Raw genomic sequence first — 19869 nt, 5'->3', positions numbered from 1 at the left:
TGATTGTGCATTATGCCAGGGAAAACATGGCCAAGCGACGCCATCTGGTATAACTACTTGGCACAGGAGGCCTCGGTATGGTTCCACAACATATTGGAGTAGTTAGAATTAACACTGACACCATTTGGCAGAAACACACTTCAAACTATATATCGGTGTGTCTATTTTAGTCCTTCTCACACACTGCTGTAGTGTTAATACACACACATTCAGATAGACTACTGTCAGAAAGAGTTAGATAACAAGCATTCGGGCGCTAGATTAGGACTGTAGTGAAAACCTATAGGACGGTAGCTCCCCAGGGACAGGACTGTAGTGAAAACCCTATAGGACGGTAGCTCCCCAGGAACAGGACTGTAGTGAAAACCTACAGGACGGTAGCTCCCCAGGAACAGGACTGTAGTGAAAACCTACAGGACGGTAGCTCCCCAGGAACAGGACTGTAGTGAAAACCTACAGGACGGTAGCTCCCCAGGAACAGGACTGTAGTGAAAACCTACAGGACGGTAGCTCCCCAGGAACAGGACTGTAGTGAAAACCTACAGGACGGTAGCTCCCCAGGAACAGGACTGTAGTGAAAACCTACAGGACGGTAGCTCCCCAGGAACAGGACTGTAGTGAAAACCCTATAGGACGGTAGCTCCCCAGGAACAGGACTGTAGTGAAAACCTATAGGACGGTAGCTCCCCAGGGACAGGACTGTAGTGAAAACCCTATAGGACGGTAGCTCCCCAGGAACAGGACTGTAGTGAAAACCTACAGGACGGTAGCTCCCCAGGAACAGGACTGTAGTGAAAACCTACAGGACGGTAGCTCCCCAGGAACAGGACTGTAGTGAAAACCTACAGGACGGTAGCTCCCCAGGAACAGGACTGTAGTGAAAACCTACAGGACGGTAGCTCCCCAGGAACAGGACTGTAGTGAAAACCTACAGGACGGTAGCTCCCCAGGAACAGGACTGTAGTGAAAACCTACAGGACGGTAGCTCCCCAGGAACAGGACTGTAGTGAAAACCTACAGGACGGTAGCTCCCCAGGAACAGGACTGTAGTGAAAACCTACAGGACGGTAGCTCCCCAGGAACAGGACTGTAGTGAAAACCTACAGGACGGTAGCTCCCCAGGAACAGGGTTGGAGACCCCTGGTCTATGTGTATACTCACTTTTAAAAAGCACTCTACACATCAGTTGGCTCATTGACAAAATGTATCTATTTCATCTCAATAAAACAACGTAATATAGCTCAAAAACACAACTTCAGGAAAAGTTAAATCTCAATAAAAAATACATTTTATATAAACAATTAAATGAATGTAAAACAGGTTTGCATACAAGCACACAACAGTGTAATGAACACTGTCCTCCCATTGGGTTGGCTTCATTAGGTGTGTGATAAGGTGTGTGTTTGTGTGTGTGTATATGCATGAGAGTGTGTGCTTGCATGTCCTCCCCTCATCATCTCCAATAACTCTACAGTACAAACTTTTGATATATAAAAAAAAAAAAAAAAAAAGCCAGAGTAGAAACTAGGAAAACTACATCTCCCAGTCTGCCCCCATGATGAAACTGAAAATGCTGGTTGCTGGGGGATGTAGTCTTTTTGGGTCCAAACTCAAATAAGGTCCATGAGAATCTCATCCTCCATGACAGAAGACACCTGGGGCATCCCGGGGGGCTGGGCTCCAGGGCCCCTCTGACCAGCAGCCATCATCATCTGACCTGAGAGGGAGAGAGAGAGGAGAGAGTTAACCTGGGACAGAAACATGTGCATTGATGACATTATTATAAACACAGTGGTAATAAACTACAGTCAGCGACGCACAAAGTAAACAGCATTATCGAGCAGACTTGAGCAAAAACCAAGAATGTGAAGTGCGAGTCTAAACTGCTCAGCTATCAGGTTGCAGCAAAGTGAAGGGCACCATGCACATACTCTATGAGACAGCATCACTCTAATCTGTGACATCCTCAATTCATCCTGCTGCTGGTGTCAACGCCATATAGCCCAGTCTCAGTCTGATAACCATAGGTACGGATGGGAGAGAAATGTTCAATCACCCTCCCTTTTGAATCTAGCAGTTTACACACAAAAGGTCAATCATTAGGAAACAATTGTTGACAGATTGCATTCTAAAACCAATCATTGCACTGATGTCTAGCTCCAAACTGTCTTTACAGTGTGTGATGTGAGTGAAAAGGTCCACGGCTGTAGCTAACCTGCTAGAGGCTGTCTCCACTGGGCCTGCATTTGGGGGCCCGCTCCTGGAGTAGGGTGGACCAGCTGCCCTCCCAGCCCCTGGTGAGGCATCATGCCCTGCATGTGACCAACACCACCCTGCTGAGAGACAGGAACACAACACCTAGGTTACCATCAATCATACAGTAGGTAGGACCTTCATTCTTAACCAATAGAGACAGTATTACATATTTAGAAGCCTTTCTAGTGTGTGCAGTGGTGATCTGGCCCTGGCTACAAGACGATGCACTATAACAACAATTGTATTTCATGAATGACGGTCAAGGCTGGTAGAGTTAACTGTTGTGTTCTTACTGGCTGCTGTTGGCTGAGGAGGAGACTGCGCAGCTGTGGATTGGCTCCTGGGTTTGGTAGACGGAGCATGGCACCCTGGGGTGGGGCCTGTCCACCCTGAGTGACCTGGTTGGGCGGAGCACCGGTGACAGGCTGATTAGGTGCGCCGGATGCTCTCATCGTCATCTGGATGAGAAGCAGAGTCGAAGAGGTTTAGAAGAAGGTTGGAGACATGAGAGGACTAAGTAGAGAGACTTTAAATACAGTGCCTTCAAAAAGTATCCACACCCCTACCCTTTTTCCATATTTTGTTGTGTTACAGCCTGAATTTAGATTTTGTGTCACTGATCTACACACAAAACTGAATTTTATTTGTATAATATTTTAGAAAAAAATTATATCTAAACCGAAAAGTATTGAGTCAATAAGTATTCAAACCCTTTTTATGGCAAGCCTAAATAAGTTCAGGAGTAAAACTTGGCTTAACAAATCACATAAGTTGCATGGACTCAATGTGTGCAATAGTGTTTAACATGATTTATGAATTACTAGACCATCTCTGTACCCCACACATACAGTACAACCATCTGTAAGGTCCCTCAATCGAGGAGTGAATTTCAAGCACAGATTCAACCACAAAGACCAAGGAGGTTGTTCAATGCCTCACAAAGGGCAGAGATTAGTAGGTGTAAAATAAAATGTAAAAACGCAGATCATGAATATCCATTTGAGCATGGTGAAGTTATTAAATAGGCTTTGGAAGGTGTATCAATACACCCAGTCACTACGAAGTTACAGGCGTCCTTCCTAACTCAGTTGCCGGAGAGGAAGGAAACTGCTCAGGGATATCACCATGAGGCCAATGGTGACTTTAAAACAGTTACAAAGTTGAATAGTTGTGATAGGAGAACGGAAACCTGTACAGCAGGGATCATAAACTAGATTCAGCAGCAGAACAAGTTTTTCTTCAGCGGACGGTCAGGGGGCCGGAACATAATAACAAATCATTTGTAGACTTCAAATTGCCCGCAAGAAGCCCAAACAGATATAATATTTGACTAAAATAGAATAATTTCAAACCTTGCTTGCATGTGTACACAATTACATATCTATTATACATGGGAATACTTTGGCGATTTCAAAAATTAAAAACACTTGGAGCTGATTTGCTGGTGTTTTTTCAGTCTTATGTCCAACAGAATATATTCCAAAACATGCATCCTGTTTGCAACAAGGCACTTAAATGTGACAATTTTTAAAAGCATTTTGTCCTGAAAACAAAGCGTTATGTTTGGGGCAAATACAACACAACACATGACTGAGTACCAGTCTTCAGATTTTAAAGCATGGTGGGGCTGCATCGGCAAGGACTAAGGAGATTTTTGGGATAAAAATAAATGGAATACAGCTATAAGCACAGACAAAATTATAAAGGAAAACCTGGTTGTCTTCTTTCCAACAGATACTGGGCGAGGAATTCATCTTTCAGCAGGACAATAACCTAAAACACAAGGCCAAATCTACACTGGAGATGCTTACCAAGATGACAATGAATGTTCCTGAGTGGCCTAGTTACAGTTTTGACTTAAATATGGCAAAACTTGAAAATGGCTGTCTAGCAATGATCAACAATCAACTTGACAGAGATTGAAGAATTTTAAGAAGAATAATGGGCAAATATAGTACAATACAGAAACTTACCCAGAAAGACTCACAGCTGTAATCGTTGCCAACGGTGCTTCTACAAAGTATTAGTCAGGGGTGTGAATACTTAGGTTAGAGATATTTCTGTACTTAATTTTCAATAAAATTTCTAACATTTTTAAACACATTTCCACTTTGTCATTATGGGGTATTTGTGTGTAGATGGGTGAGAAAAAAAGTATTTAATCCATTTTGAATTCAGGCTGTAACACAACACAATGTGAAATAAGTCAAAGGGTATGAACACTTTCTGAAGGCACTGTACATATGATTCATTGGAACGGTGTACCGGGTTCACTTTAAAAAGAGACAGGCCGAATGTAACAATGTAACTCACTGAACCCAGAACATGCTGGGCTAGCTATATTGGTAGCAGTGAGCACCCATTGAGACAGTGTGAGAGAGTAGCCAACACGTGCAGAGTGGAGAGGAGCTGCTCACCAACCAGGCAGGTGCCAAAACAAGTACAGGGAGAGTTTGTGCCTGGTAAAGTTCAGTGCATTTTTTAAAATGTATTTTGGGTGAGAGTTTTTGTGTATGTGTGTGTGTGAGTCTCACCAGGTTGGCCTGTCTCTGCTGTTCCTCCATCAGAGTGACCTGACTAACAGAGGACATGCCCACCACCACAGACTGAACAGAGGAGAGAGAGAAGAGGAGGAAGAGGAGGTGCAGAAGGGGAGGAGATGAAAGTCATTGCGGGACATGCAGTCATTGCGGGACAATAGAAACAGGAGATGCAGACAGGAGGAGTGTGTTAGGGGTGAAGGGAGAGGGAGGAAAGGAGGAGTGCACACAAGCTGAGACACCACAGGATTAATCCCAGTACCTGCTGCTGCACGTTGCCATGGGAGACAGGGATGGGCCCCTGCGGCCGGTTGAGGAAGTTCTGATTGGGTTGAACCTGGCCAGGTGGTCCTGGCATCGGCCCTCCTGAACCTAACTGGAGAAGACAACCAACAAGGTTACTTTTCTAGTGTAAGGTTTACATGTGTTACCAACATCTGTATAACTATGACACATATGTACAGTGTATCGCTTATAATGGTATTCCTGCCTATCCTAACCCGTCTAATCTTGCAACTGGATGAGACAACACCATCATCTACGACATGTGTCAAACTCAAGGCCACAAGATGATTCAATCCTGCCTGCAAATTTTTTATCTATAATATTTTTTAGGGGGAAAACCAATCTCAATTGACATTGCAATGACTAAAACCAAATCAAAACTCTGTAGAAATTATAATTGACCTACATTTACAGTCTCCTCACTGTCCAGTTTGCTAACAGTCATCGAAAGCTAACAGTCAACGAAAGCTAACAGTCAACGAAAGCTAGACAGTCAGGGAGCAAATTCCAAAAGAGATGGAGGAATATTTTTGCACATTTTGACGGCAAGGAAATATTACCCATTTGAAGTGCGGCCCTCCAGACCTCGGTGAAGACAGAATGTGGCCCGCGGGGTAAATTAGTTTGACACCCCTGATCTAGGATCTGTAGTCTCTCAGGATAAAAGCTGTCCGTCTCCTCTCCTCTATTTTCTCCTCTCTCTTCCCTGTGGACTTTCTATTTAACTCAGCAGCCTGCCTAAAAACACCCAGAGCACACATTAAAGGCCCAGTGCAGTCAAAACGTGATTTTACTGTGTTTTACACACTGCGGTTGGAATAATACTATGAAAATGATGATAATGCTCTTTCAGTGTCAGAGCTGTTTTAAAAGACCATCTAAAATATTGTTTTGGTGGGTTGGCGTTTTGGGCTAGCTGGTGACATCACCAGGCGGTGATGAGAGTTCCAAACCTCTCTGCCAATAACAGCTAGTTAAGTTTTCCCCTCTCCACTCAGACCATTCCCAGACAGCTTAAGAAAATGTTCTTTGCTAAGAAGCTATTTTTTACAATTTTAACTAGGGATGTGCATGTATTCAAATACTTGTGAGTATTAATTTTATCAACAAAAAACAACATAGGCCTATTTTAACACTGAAAACGCCTTTTCTAAATTAAATGTGACATTTCAAATAATTAAAACATTTTCTGTATAGTTTTTAATAAAACAAACTTTACAATGTCGTTTTTATGACGTGCTCTCCAGAAGAAAAAAAGAAGAGGTATCCTTCACGTGTGTAGCTTGTTATTTATGTTGGCCAATCAAAGCTGCGAAGAGGCTCAATGTGTAGAAAATGTAGTGAGAGTTTACTACTACATGCGAGATGGAATAAAATGATGTAATTAAAAGTTAGCGAAATGAGAAGGGGTAGGCTACAACGAGCAACCAACAGGTAGGTTGTTGTTAGCCTAGCTAACTATAGCCGTCTTTCTCACATATACCGCCCACTCTGCAGCTGCAGCAATAGTGCGCCAGCATCTCTTCTTCAGGCAGCAGTGCTCAGGTTAAAGTTTAAACACCACATGTATATAGAATATCCAGATATCTGACAAATATTCATGATACTATTCAAATAGTGAAATTATTTCTAACCCCCAACCATAAATATAATTGAATACAATCACAGTAAGGTACTTAATTGTTACCCAGAAATGATTTGATATTGAGAGAAAAACAGCTGCATTGGACCTTTAACATCAAGTCATCTGTATGGTTCAGGGAAAATATTCAATTTTGGTCTTTCACGGTTATAAAATCATATCTAAATCACCAATAACACTATTCCAGAGCCTCGTCTGGAAAAAAATACCCCAAACAACGATCAAATAATTGAAATTTTAATTGTGTTGAGATTGCCATAGCAATTCTCCATTAGCATTGCAGCTTTGAATATGTAATGGGACACAAAGTCTCCGTCTTCTCTAAATACACACGGTCAAACATGTTTTTCACAGAAAATTAGCAGCATGAGTAGACAGGCGGCATCAACTATTTAATTTTACCTTTATTTAACTAGGCAAGTCAGTTAAGAATTTGTTCTTATTTTTCTTGTATAATGGGAGCAGAAAGGCTGTGAGGATATAAAGTCATGTAGACCACAGGCAGGTTGGATTTGTAACTGAGGCATTCCGTTTCTCTGTGACAAAATCTGCAGGCTAAATGTTTACCTGAAGGAAACCACGGTATCCTAACGGTTGTTAGAATTGTGTTGGCTGTAATCAAGTTGAAACCAGAAATTACATGAGGCGGTGCTCTCAAACTGAAAAACATTTTCCGCAGAGCCTAGTGGTTCGAGCGTTGGACTAGTAACCGAAAGGTTGCAAGATCGAATTCCTGAGCTGACAAGGTAAACATCTGTTGTTCTGCCCCTGAACAAGGCAGTTAACCTACTGTTCCTGGGCCATCATTGAAAGTAAGAATTTGTTCTTAACTGACTTGCCTAGTTAAAAAGGTTAAAAAAAAATGTTTTAAAAATTGACCACCTCATTGGCCCAAGACTGCTCTTGGGAAGCCCTTCCACAGTGCTGACCTAGTATAGCTCCAGTCACTAGCATGTATACTACCCCCTTTTCTCCAGGTTTAATCCCTTCATTCCCTCCTAACTCACAGAGTGGTGCTGCTGGACCTGTCTGTCTGACACACCGAGCAGTGTTTGTGGTGTTTGATGACCTGTGTCTGTATGACTCACCGAGCGGTGCTGCTGGACCTGTTTGTGGTTGGTGATGACCTGTGTCTGTATGACTCACCGAGCGGTGCTGCTGGACCTGTCTGTCTGACACACCGAGCAGTGTTTGTGGTTGGTGATGACCTGTGTCTGTATGACTCACCGAGCGGTGCTGCTGGACCTGTCTGTCTGACACACCGAGCAGTGTTTGTGGTTGGTGATGACCTGTGTCTGTATGACTCACCGAGCGGTGCTGCTGGACCTGTTTGTGGTTGGTGATGACCTGTCGGATGCCGTTGACGAAGCCGCTCTGGTCGTTGGGGATGAGGCCCATAAAAATCCTCTTCTTGGAGGAGTAGAGCAGCATGAGCACCCGCACCTCACAGGGGGCGCTGTGGGGGAAGTGGACGCACCCCGCCTGCATCCAGAGGGGGGACATAGGTCAGAGGTCAGCACTGTCTGTCAGTCTGTCACAGCCCTCGTCATAGTTCAAGTTATCCAAAACCAGTCAACCGACAGCATTGAAAACCTCTGTAGCCATTTACTAAATGATGAGCAACATGGTGCCCCCTCTAGTGTTCTCAGAGTGTAACTGCAGCCCATTTATATCTGCCTAGTCCATCTAGTGCACAATGGAGTGAACTGCTGATGTCTATTGTTGAGACTCCACTGTATTGAATATTGAGATGGTAAAGGATAGGGACAGATGGCAGCAAAAATAGAGAATGTGAAGCAGAAGAGCTGGACTTACAAATCCAGTGGCCATGATACGATAAAGACCTTTTAGTGACTCCACATCTTTGTTGGTGAAGAGAAACTGAACCATTCTAGAGTTTCTGAAGAGGGGGCCGAGTGTTGTCTGGGGAGGGAGAAAGACTTTATTTAGATGTCTGTATTCTCAATGTCATCGAGTCATTTCTGAACATTCTCTCACCAGTAGCTGTTGTGGGATCAATTGCATGATGAGCTTCTGTGGCCACTGGTCGGCATTTCTGTCATGAAGAACAGGGAACAAACCAATCAGAACTCTCCATACATATAGCAATACACACAATGACCAATCAGTGCAGCTGACACTGGCATGATATCAAAGATAGTTGCAGTGAAACACTCACAGGTTCTCTCCTTGGTTGACTTGCACCTGGCAGGGCAGGGAGCGAGTGAGTTTGGTATTGGAATCCATAGACGAGGCTTTGGGCTTCTGAAGTGATGGATGGAGAGAGGGTGGGGGAGGGAGGGAGGGAGGAGAGGAATGGAGGGATGTTTGGAGAAACAGAAGGAGAGGTTTGGAAGTTAGCATACAGAGTGACCAGGGGGCTTCGGTCCCACACCCAGGGGCACCGTTTGAATAAAAACCTCCATGTTAGAAATTACCCAACATGCAAAATAGTGCTGCCACTGGAACATTGTGAAGAGGATAGATGGCGCCAATCCTACGGGAAAATAAGCAGCAGCGTTCATCTTCAGGGGATCAATAGTGGATCAATAGTTAATCAATCCCAGATTGGTCAGCTCTGCTGCAGTCCCCGTTGACCATTACTACTGCATTGTGTTGGGATTAAAGACCAGATGTATAGGTTCTTTATATGTGTACTGTACAGCATTTGGGAGGACTCTCGTGGATTAGAGGAGACTAAGATATGATCCAGCAATATCCTGACCTGAACATTACAAGGAACATATGCAAATCTAACCTGAATGCTCCATCTATTGATACGTGACTTCAGATGCACTTTAGTGACCTGTGGCAATACTATGTCTATTGTCTATGTGTTTGGTGATTTTGTGGTCTAACTGTGTGTTGGTTACAGTGTGTAGGCTTGCTGCACATTGTTGTGTGGTAGAGTTTCATGGTCAACAGGTATCACAGAAGAAGTACTTAGTGATTATTGACCAAGTCAGGTTTTCAAAAGGCTTGGAAACACAAACATCTCTTTAGTATTTTAGATCATTAAAATGCATGTTCCTCTACAACAGGTTCAATCATGTCAAGTAACTCCATCACTTTGACCTGAGGTGAAATCCATCACAAAGGTATAGTATGATTATTCACGTCACAATCAATGACAGTTGATTCAATCAGTTCCAAGCATAGCTTTGTTGCAGACCGTATAACATTTCCTTACAAGGTCAGAGGATGACAAACACACAAATAGAAGATGTATAGACCTCTTCAGCAGCATGTTTACACCAAGTTCTAGTTTCCCTCACCTCTTGCCATTCCAGCACCCCACTCCATGCTACAATCTTATTGGCAACGCCTTGCTGCTGCCCCCCAATCGGATTTGCCTGGGCTGCAGACACACCAGGCTATTAGAAGAAAATTAGAGAAAGAGAGAGCGTTAGATGGAGAGAAAAACAACTTGACTGGAGGCAGAGAAGTTGAATATTGATGTGGAGTATTGTGGGAAGATGATGCAACATATGGACAGGCCTCACCATGCCAGGCTGTGAGGATGGGGGCGTCTGCTGATTGGCTGTGGGCTGCTGCTGCTGAGGGGGCACCGGCTGCTGCTGATTGGGCTGTGGTTGTCCTGGCGGCTGGACTTGTTGCTGCTGCGGGGGAGGGGCTTGTTGCTGAGGCAACATGGGTGTGGAAACTGTGGTGACTGTGGATAGGCTGGGCTGACTGGAGGGAGCCAACTTAACTCCTGCTACAGATGGGAGAGTTGACTGACCACTGAATGGGGGACCAGGATTGACCATGCCTGGGACTGGATGAGGGATGCCAAAAAAAAGACAAGGTAACAGACATAATAGACCCCTCATATTCACCTCTGGACTTCGAAGCCAGTTCAATACTGCCCCCCCCCCCCCCCCACACACACACACACACACATTCTAACCCTCTAATCAGGGACTGATTTTGACCTGGTGCATTTAATTCTCAGGTAGAACAGAAAACCTGCAGGCTCCGGACCTCGTAGGGTAAGAGGTGAACACTCCTGTAATAGGCTGATGATCAACCATACTGGGGACAGAGGATAGAAGAATGCAGGCTATTGGTACTCACAGCGACTCTTCTGGTTGTTGGCTGCCTCTACAGCCATCTGTGCAGCTGCCTGAGCCGCGTTAAGGGAAGATGGGGGCTGACAGGGCAGCAAGATAGGGAGAGAGAACACTGTGTCAGCTAAGAGCCTGTCAATCCAATGTTGATGGGCTGGTAAAAGCTGCCAAGTTAAAACATATCTTCAGTACCTGATATGGATGGGCCGTGCTTATTGGTGGAGGAGCCTGGGAGGTGGGACCAAGAGGAGGCTGACTGACAGGCAGGGGTTGAGGGGGTAGAATTGGTTTGAGAGGGCCCGATCCTCCCCCTGATGACACTGGAGAAAGAAACATTTTAGAATTTGATGGGCCAATACTGACTTCAATCAATCTGTTCACTGTCAAGTATTTTGAGTGCTGCTCCTCACCAGGAAGTGAGATACCCCTAACCAGGATCATGTGGAAGGGGTCTTGGCTGTAGTCTGGGTGGGGGTCGACTGGTCCCCCGACTGGTGACGCCCTATCGAACAGCGCCCGTAACGCTGGCAGTTTCCGTGGCGACACCACAGAAAAATGAATCCCTCTCTGAGGAAAAGGCACAAGGTTATTATGGGGTATCAGCAGCCATTAATAAGTACACAAGTCACAACATTCCCCAAAATGGCCCAGCGGGTAGTCTATACAGGCTACCTGATAGAGGTGCTATGTTACTTACGTCTCTGATGATCTTGACCAGATTGTCTGCAGTGCAGCCCGTATAGCTGACACTCTCCACGGCAGGGAGCAGGTATGGCGGAGAGTTACACAGCAGCACACAGACTTTGTGTGTCTGACCTCTGATTAATAGAGACAAGAGACATATGCTAGTGTGTGTGTCTACTAAACTCAGCAAAAAAAGAAACGTCCCTTTTTCAGGACCCTGTCTTTCAAAGATAATTCGTAAAAATCCAAATAACTTCATAGATCTTCATTGTAAAGGGTTTAAACACTGTTTCCCATGCTTGTTCAATGAACCATAAACAATTCATGAACATGCACCTGTGGAACGGTCGTTAAGACACTAACAGCTTACAGACAGACGTTAGGAAATTAAGGTCACAGTTATGAAAACTTAGTAAAGAGGCCCTTCTACTGACTGAAAAACACCAAAAGAAAGATGCCCAGGGTCCCTGCTCATCTGCATGCACGTGCCTTAGGCATGCTGCAAGGAGGCATGAGGACTGCAGATGTGGCCAGGGCAATAAATTGCAATGTCCGTAATGTGAGATGCCTAAGACAGCGCTACAGGGAGACAGGACAGACAGCTGATCGTCCTCGCAGTGGCAGACCACATGTAACAACACCTGCACAGGATTGGTACATCCGAACATCACACCTGCGGGACAGGTACAGAATGGCAACAACAACTGCCTGAGTTACACCAGGAACGCACAATCCCTCCACCAGTGTTCAGACTGTCTGCAATAGGCTGAGAGAGGCTGGACTGAGGGCTTGTAGGCCTGTTGTAAGACAGGTCCTCACCAGACCTCACCGGCAACAACGTCGCCTATGGGCACAAACCCACCGTTGCTGGATCAGACAGGACTGGCAAAAAGTGCTCTTCACTGACGAGTCACGGTTATGTCTCACCAGGGGGGGATGGTCGGATTCGCGTTTATCGTCGAAGGAATGAGTGTTACACCGAGGCCTGTACTCTGGAGCGGGATCGATTTGGAGGTGGAAGGTCCGCCAGGGTCTGGGGCGGTGTGTCACAGCATCATCGGACTGAGCTTGTTGTCATTGCAGGCAATCTCAACGCTGTGCGTTACAGAGAAGAGATCCTCCTCCCTCATGTGGTACCCTTCCTGCAGGCTCATCCTGATATGACCCTCCAGCATAACAATATCACCAGCCATACTGCTCGTTCTGTGTGTGATTTCCTGCAAGACAGGAATGTCAGTGTTCTGCCATGGCCAGCGAAGAGCCTGGATCTCAATCTGGGACCTGTTCCACATCTGGGACCTGTTGGATTAGAGGGTGAGGGCTAGGGCCATTCCCCCCAGAAATGTCAGGGAACTTGCAGGTGCCTTGGTGGAAGAGTGGGGTAACATCTCACAGCAAGAACTGGCAAATTTGGTGCAGTCCATGAGGAGATGCACTGCAGTACTTAATGCAGCTGGTGGCCACACCAGATACTGACTGTTACTTTTGATTTTGCCCCCCCCCCCCCTTTGTTCAGGGACACATTATTCCATTTCTGTTAGTCAAGTCTGTGGAACTTGTTCAGTTTGTCTGTTGTTGAATCTTGTTATGTTCATACAAATATTTACACATGTTAAGTTCGCTGAAAATAAACGCAGTTGACAGTGAGAGGACGTTTCTTTTTTTTGCTGAGTTTAGTAATAAAAAATAACTCACATTTGCTCCCTCATCTTTTTGAAGTCATCAAAGAGCTGCAATGCCACAGACAGACCCTCTGCGATGAGACTACAGCTCTCTGCTCCTCCTCCCATGAACCTGACAGAGACAAAGTTACACATTGATCAAGGAAGATTAATACTAACAAATCTTAACATGTCCTTCTAAATGGCATGACAAAAACAAAAACAAATCTTACTGGATGCTGTCAATCCATGAGACAAACTCAAAGGCTGAGCTGGTTGGTGCTTGACACTGGACGTAGGATTCAGGAGCACAGTCCACTGTGTTGAACACAACAAGACCATACTGTGTGCCTCCATACTGAGAGGAGAGGAGAAGAGAATTGGCATTGTTGCTCTCATACCTTCTTAAATAAAGAGTAAATACATAGTAATAACCGTAAGGAGAAAACAAAGTTGAATTAAGACTCACATCTCCTCCAAAGTCTGTCTCTGCTGGAGGGCCTCCATTGAAGTACCTGTGATGATGGGACAGGGACCAAGTCAGGACTCCACAGAGCGATATTGTACATACCCAATGAAGCAAAAAGTACATTTGAAGTCCACTTACTCGATTGCAGGTAATATGTAATGTTTTCTGAGGGATTCAAAATAGGGGCCGAGGTTTGCAGTTCCTTCGATGACGAACACCACGTCTGCCACTTGATTGGCGCCAGGTTTAATAGGCAGGTCCATGATCTAGATGGAGGAAAAAAGTTGACTAGTTGAATCAGTTGCTGGGCCATAACAAAAGTTGCTCTCCCTGTGATTACTGGTTGTGCAATCTGTTAAATCTGACAATTAATCTTGATGGTTGTAAAGTCGCCTCAAATAAAACTGTGAAGGACCTCGGCGTTACTCTAGACCCTGATCTCTCTTTTGACGAACATATCAAGACTGTTTCAAGGACAGCTTTTTTCCATCTACGTAACATTGCAAAAATCTGAATTTTTCTGTACAAAAATGATGCAGAAAAATGTATCCATGCTTTTGTTACTTCTAGGTTAGACTACTGCAATGCTCTACTTTCCGGCTACCCAGATAAAGCACTAAATAAACTTCAGTTAGTGCTAAATACGGCTGCTAGAATCCTGACTAGAACCAAGAAATCTGATCATATTACTCCAGTGCTAGCCTCCCTACACTGGCTTCCTGTTAAGGCAAGGGCTGATTTCAAGGTTTTACTGTTAACCTATAAAGCGTTACATGGGCTTGCTCCTACCTATCTTTCCGAGTTGGTCCTGCCGTACATACCTACACGTACGCTACGGTCACAAGACGCAGGCCTCCTAATTGTCCCTAGAATTTCTAAGCAAACAGCTGGAGGCAGGGCTTTCTCCTATAGATCTCCATTTTTATGGAACGGTCTGCCTACCCATGTGAGAGACGCAGACTCGGTCTCAACCTTTAAGTCTTTACTGAAGACTTATCTCTTCAGTAGGTCATATGATTGAGTGTAGTCTGGCCCAGGAGTGTCAAGGTGAACGGAAAGGCTCTGGAGCAACGAACCGCACTTGCTGTCTCTACCTGGGCGGTTCCCCTCTCTCCACTGGGATTCTCTGCCTCTAACCCTATTACAGGGGCTGAGTCACTGGCTTACTGGTGCTCTTTCATGCCGTCCCTAGGAGGGGTGCGTCACTTGAGTGGGTTGAGTTACTGACGTGATCTTCCTGTCTGGGTTGGCGCCCCCCCTTGGTTTGTGCCGTGGTGGAGATCTTTGTGGGCTATACCCGGCCTTGTCTCAGGATGGTAAGTTGGTGGTTGAAGATATCCCTCTAGTGGTGTGGGGGCTGTGCTTTGGCAAAGTGGGTGGGGTTATATCCTTCCTGTTTGGCCCTGTCCGGGGGTATCATCGGATGGGGCCACAGTGTCTCCTGACCCCTCCTGTCTCAGCCTCCAGCATTTATGCTGCAGTAGTTTATGTGTCGGGGGGCTAGGGTCAGTTGGTTATATCTGGAATACTTCTCTGGTGTCCTGTGTGAATTTAAGTATGCTCTCTCTAATTCTCTCCTTCTCTCTCGGAAGACCTGAGCCCTAGGACCATGCGTCAGGACTACCGGGCATGATGACTCCTTGCTGTTCCCAGTCCACCTGGCCTTGCTGCTGTTGCAGTTTCAACTGTTCTGCCTGTGGCTATGGAACCCTGACCTGTCCACAGGACGTGCTACCTGTCCCAGACCTGCTGTTTTCAACTCTCTAGAGACCGCAGGAGCGGTAGAGAAACTTCTTAATGATCGGCTAAGAAAAGCCCACTGACATTTACTTCTGATTATTATTTGTGAACATTTCTGAACATTTGAACATCTTGGCCATGTTCTGTTATAATCTCCACCCGGCACAGCCAGAAGAGGACTGGCCACCCCTCATAGCCTGGTTCCTCTCTAGGTTTCGGCCTTTCTAGGGAGTTTTTCCTAGCCGCCGTGCTTCTACACCTGCATTGCTTGCTGTTTGGGGTTTTAGGCTGGGTTTCTGTACTGCACTTCGAGATATTAGCTGATGTACGAAGGGCTATATAAAATAAACTTGATTTGATAGGTATGCATAACATACTGTGATTTGTTACCTAGGTTTACGTAATGATAGCTAACTATTTAACAATACCTCTCACGAACACTCGATCTTGATAAAACGATTAGCAGATGTAAAGTTGTCCATCAGTCCAGAATCAGTTGTCCATATTGAAAAATAACCAAATCAGGCATAGTACGTTAGGCAGAAGATTAGAACTAGACAGGCGTAAAATGCACAATTAGCTACACTCCTTTGGTCGTTTTTAGCTGAACAACTATAAATAAACGTATACCGATGGACCACGGCTACTGATTATGCTCAGTCACAGAAAGCATCCTAAAGTCACGTGTGTGTGTGTGTGTGTCATTACGTCTTGCAACGGAAACCGTTTAAGAACCAAACGGGAGCAAAAAATACTAATAACGAGGGGGTCCTACCCGAATTTGCCTAATAGAAACTATTGTTCGTGGCAACGTTTTCCGTTTGGAGTAAACTGTAGAATCGGCGTAATAAACACACCCCATAGTCAGCCAACGTTAGCTTAGCTCCCGCTAACTTTTGTACTTCAATAACCAGAAACTCTTACATTCACTATGATGTTATCCAGCTAACGGTAATGTGGTTAACATTTCAAACATTTTAATAGACTAATATTAAAGCTTTAGTAAGCGAAGTAGAAATTCCATTAATCGTGGGCATGTAGACATTATAGCATTAGCGAGGTGGCCACAAGCCAATGCTAGCCAAAGGATCTCCATCAGCAAATCATTAATTGCGTTCAGCTAGCTATATGGCTACTCACCTGGCGGTATTTAGCCGTCAGCTAAATAATTGTGTTTTTGACGAGGCCAAATACTTAAATTTTACAGTTAATAAAACGAAACCATTGTCATTTTGACACACAAAGTAGGCCGTCCCGAAAACAAACCACTAGTCAAACGTTCTGTTATCGACATCTCAGGCCTGGTTGGGCTTGAAAATGGACCTTAAGGGATGCTCAATCAACAACCGAGCAACTGATCAAGAACTGATTGACCTCTCTATGGCTGCCATTAGGAACCTAAGCGGTAACTGACAGTCCTGGCAGTCAGTGACAGTCCTATCATTTATACCAAATTGATGACATTTACAGTGAAATTATAGAGACATATAATATACATGAGATATTATTTATTTGCCATATATGCCATACCGCCTTGTTACACCAGAGGTCAGCACAGTCTGCCAGTCTTAGAAAATGACTAGGCCTTGAATGCAGTGAGCTGCATGATGTGAAAGACAACAGGCAAGGAAGTGATACATCAGTGATTATAGCCCCCCTTGTCCATGTACCCAGTACTTCAAGCATAAACCTATACGTCCTGTACGTTAACATAGGTTGTTAAATGGGCCTACAGGTTCTGCCTAACCCCCTTGCCAACATAACCTTTTTATAACCAAGACATGTCTCGATCACCTCCTATCCTCTGTGCTGAAACAAGCACATAATTACTGGGGCGGCCTTCAGCGAGCTAACCTTTTGTCAAATCAACACAATGCGCCACGAGCGAAACCTGTGATCAGAACGCAACGGGCGCTGTGTTTCTCTCATCCAACAATAGAATCTATTCCCCTGTGGCACTGTGAGCCAGTCAGCACAGCGAACAGCAAAGGGCATCAGAGCACATCAAACTCAATCCCACAGAAACAATGTTATGAATCCATTTAACCCAATTTAAAGCAGTGTAAGGCACTGTAAAGAGGCAGTGGTTCTATTTAGGTCATGGGCAAACAGCAAATGAGGGCCACATCATGGGCGCTGGCTCCCAATGACCTTAGCAGGGTTTGTGCGGGGCAAGGAGTGTGCCCAAGGCTATCCTTGGGTCCCAAACTCATTAAACCCACACAGCCTTTCATTCTGACTTAAGCACAGTGGCCAAATTAATTCTGGTGAAAGGGACCGGGTGTCCATCCCTTTCTAGGGCACTTTGATGTATTTTGTAGCTCTGAGGGAAGTGCAGTTTATCACTGCTTTTGAAGGTCAATTGGCAGAACCGGCAGTTCTCCTGCAATTAGAAAAGCTTGCAACTCCTGATGTGGTCGGAAAACAAATTTAGTCACTGTTGTAATTTGACTTCCTCTTGGTGATGAGAAATGGCATATTGCTTTAGGGGACTTTTCTGTGGGGTTTGATAATTCTTCTCTATCAGGTGCTTTGATTGACCTGTCTGGTTGTTCCAGGTGGGGTGTAGTATAGACGATCCCTCTTTTGACCGGCTCCTCCAGCTGGGAGAGAGGGGACCATCTGGTCCTCAACAGGTAATCACCACCAACACACTGATACACCTGACATACAGACAGAACTGGGTTACGACAAATAACAGACACTGATTTTGGAAAACAGTATTAGGTCAAAACACAAATAAGCACACACACACACACACAAGGTTATTTCTAATTCTGGGGTGACATTTATGAACATTTATGGAGGCATAACATTAAGTTGAAAATGTGAAATTGTATAGGGAGTGGACTGAAAAGTGTAGCCATATTGCATATGATGAGTCTTACACCGCACAGTGAATATTTATATTTTTGTCACATGGATATGAGGTTTACATTCCCTTTATCTATATGGTGTCGTTGCTTTCTTTCCTTGCTAAATTCAAAAACACCAAAGGCTCACCCACAGCAATGACATCTATATTTAATGAGATAACAGAATACATTACCATTATATATAGTAATGAGTAATATATTAGCAATAACGCACAGCTGACAGCTTTCTAATAAATCCCTCCAGTGTGATAGAAACAGCTCTATGTATTGTATTGCACACACCTCCCCCAGTCTCCCTCCCTCCCTCTCTGCTTCTTTCAGCTCACTGAACTGAGTGAAATGTCTTTCCGACTAAATAATTTTTTTTGCACGGTAGGAATGTTGCCATGGAGACAGTAGTTTCCCCGGCCCCTTCACCCACCCCCCCCCCCCCCCCCCCCCCCCAGTAGTTTATGGTGTTGTAGCAGTGCTAACTGGCGCTTCTGCACTTCTGTGTGTATGTGTGTGTGTGTTGTTCTGAACTGTTCTCATGCTGCTCACACTGTCAAAGTGCTGCAGGTGCCCCGTTCGCCCCTAGACAAGTGTGTCTATATACAGACCTGTTCTCCTCCGCCTCTCCCTCACACACAAACACACTCTCTCACACACACACTCTTTCACTTCCATTCCTTGTCTTTTTAATTCATCTCCTCATCCACTCCCTGCCTTCCCCTTTCTCTGTCATTCCCCCTCACTCTCTTAATCCTTTCCTACTCCTCCTCTCTCTTTGTGTCACACACACACACGTGCATGCATGCGCGCACACACACTTCCCCCTCGGTTGGTGTAGCAGAGTTTCAGTGTGCTGATAGTGGGCATGACTGTAATGCTCAGTTCATAAGGGTATAATCACTGCATGACTTCCCTGGCATTTATATGACTACTAGAAAAGACTCACAAAGCAACAGTAGGTGGCAGACCAGAGAAAGACACACTCAGGGCAGGCAGCAGCACTCCACTTTGCATTTAGATAAAGTGAGGACAATAAAGAATTCATGACAAAGTGACGAAATAATTACACACGACGATAATGCACGGTAGGAAAGAGAGAGAGGAAGGTCCTATATGTTCAAAGAAGATTCAATATATATATAGGTCCAGTGTGTGTGTAGGCTACTGTATACGTACATAATGCACAAGGTTTGCACGCACACACACACACCTACTTCACACACAGTGATTAATAAACAAACACACACAGAATGAGGCTGGATGATACATATCCTTTATTTCCATGATCATTGCTTCAGCCACACCATCTCCCACACGTTCACCTACATCATCTTCCTCTTCACCCTCCTCCCCCTAGTTCTCTGGCTGAAACAAGCATCCTGACTGAATGTCTCACTTCTGTTCAAACGTCTATTTATCCATTTAACCCATATAAAAAGTAAACTTCTGAAGAAATTATATATTTTTTAAAGAATCAAAAATTAAATCAGGAATAACTATTTAATGAAGATATACAGGATAAACAATGTTATTTATAATCATTGTTTTGATTACAGAGATAACGATTGCTAGGTCTCCATTTTCGTCATTAGTAGTATTAATATCAAGTTCATTGTCAGGTTTTGCTTAAAGCATCACTTATTTAAATTTCATTG

The 19869-nt window shown here is 44.6% G+C and overlaps 1 protein-coding gene across 8 annotated transcripts; it reads right to left on the bottom strand.

Moving 5' to 3' along the window:
• Positions 1-1191: 1191 nt before the first annotated feature.
• On the bottom strand, positions 1192-16652 carry LOC129824854 (mediator of RNA polymerase II transcription subunit 25-like). 8 transcript variants are annotated; one of them, XM_055884372.1, is made up of 20 exons: positions 16488-16652; positions 13746-13873; positions 13608-13653; positions 13372-13496; positions 13173-13271; positions 11491-11611; positions 11204-11360; positions 10986-11113; positions 10801-10876; positions 10227-10501; positions 9999-10097; positions 8903-8988; positions 8722-8779; positions 8539-8646; positions 8032-8205; positions 5059-5172; positions 4791-4862; positions 2550-2714; positions 2216-2336; positions 1192-1717 (listed from the first exon to the last, which is right to left on the bottom strand). In XM_055884372.1, exons 2-20 carry the CDS (start codon positions 13868-13870, stop codon positions 1611-1613), a joined length of 2256 nt encoding a protein of 751 aa, XP_055740347.1. In that variant the 5' UTR covers positions 13871-13873; positions 16488-16652; the 3' UTR covers positions 1192-1610. The 8 variants fall into 8 exon arrangements, 4 of the variants coding, with proteins under 4 accessions (XP_055740347.1, XP_055740357.1, XP_055740365.1 ...); XM_055884382.1 differs by having other exon boundaries at positions 8903-8985; XM_055884390.1 differs by having other exon boundaries at positions 10801-10849.
• Positions 16653-19869: the final 3217 nt, after the last annotated feature.

This window comes from Salvelinus fontinalis, chromosome 2, assembly GCF_029448725.1.
Source record: "Salvelinus fontinalis isolate EN_2023a chromosome 2, ASM2944872v1, whole genome shotgun sequence".
NCBI classification, from domain to species: domain Eukaryota; kingdom Metazoa; phylum Chordata; class Actinopteri; order Salmoniformes; family Salmonidae; genus Salvelinus; species Salvelinus fontinalis.
The sequence above is the reverse complement of the archived record's forward strand: the minus strand, read 5'-3'. Positions and strand labels throughout refer to the sequence as shown.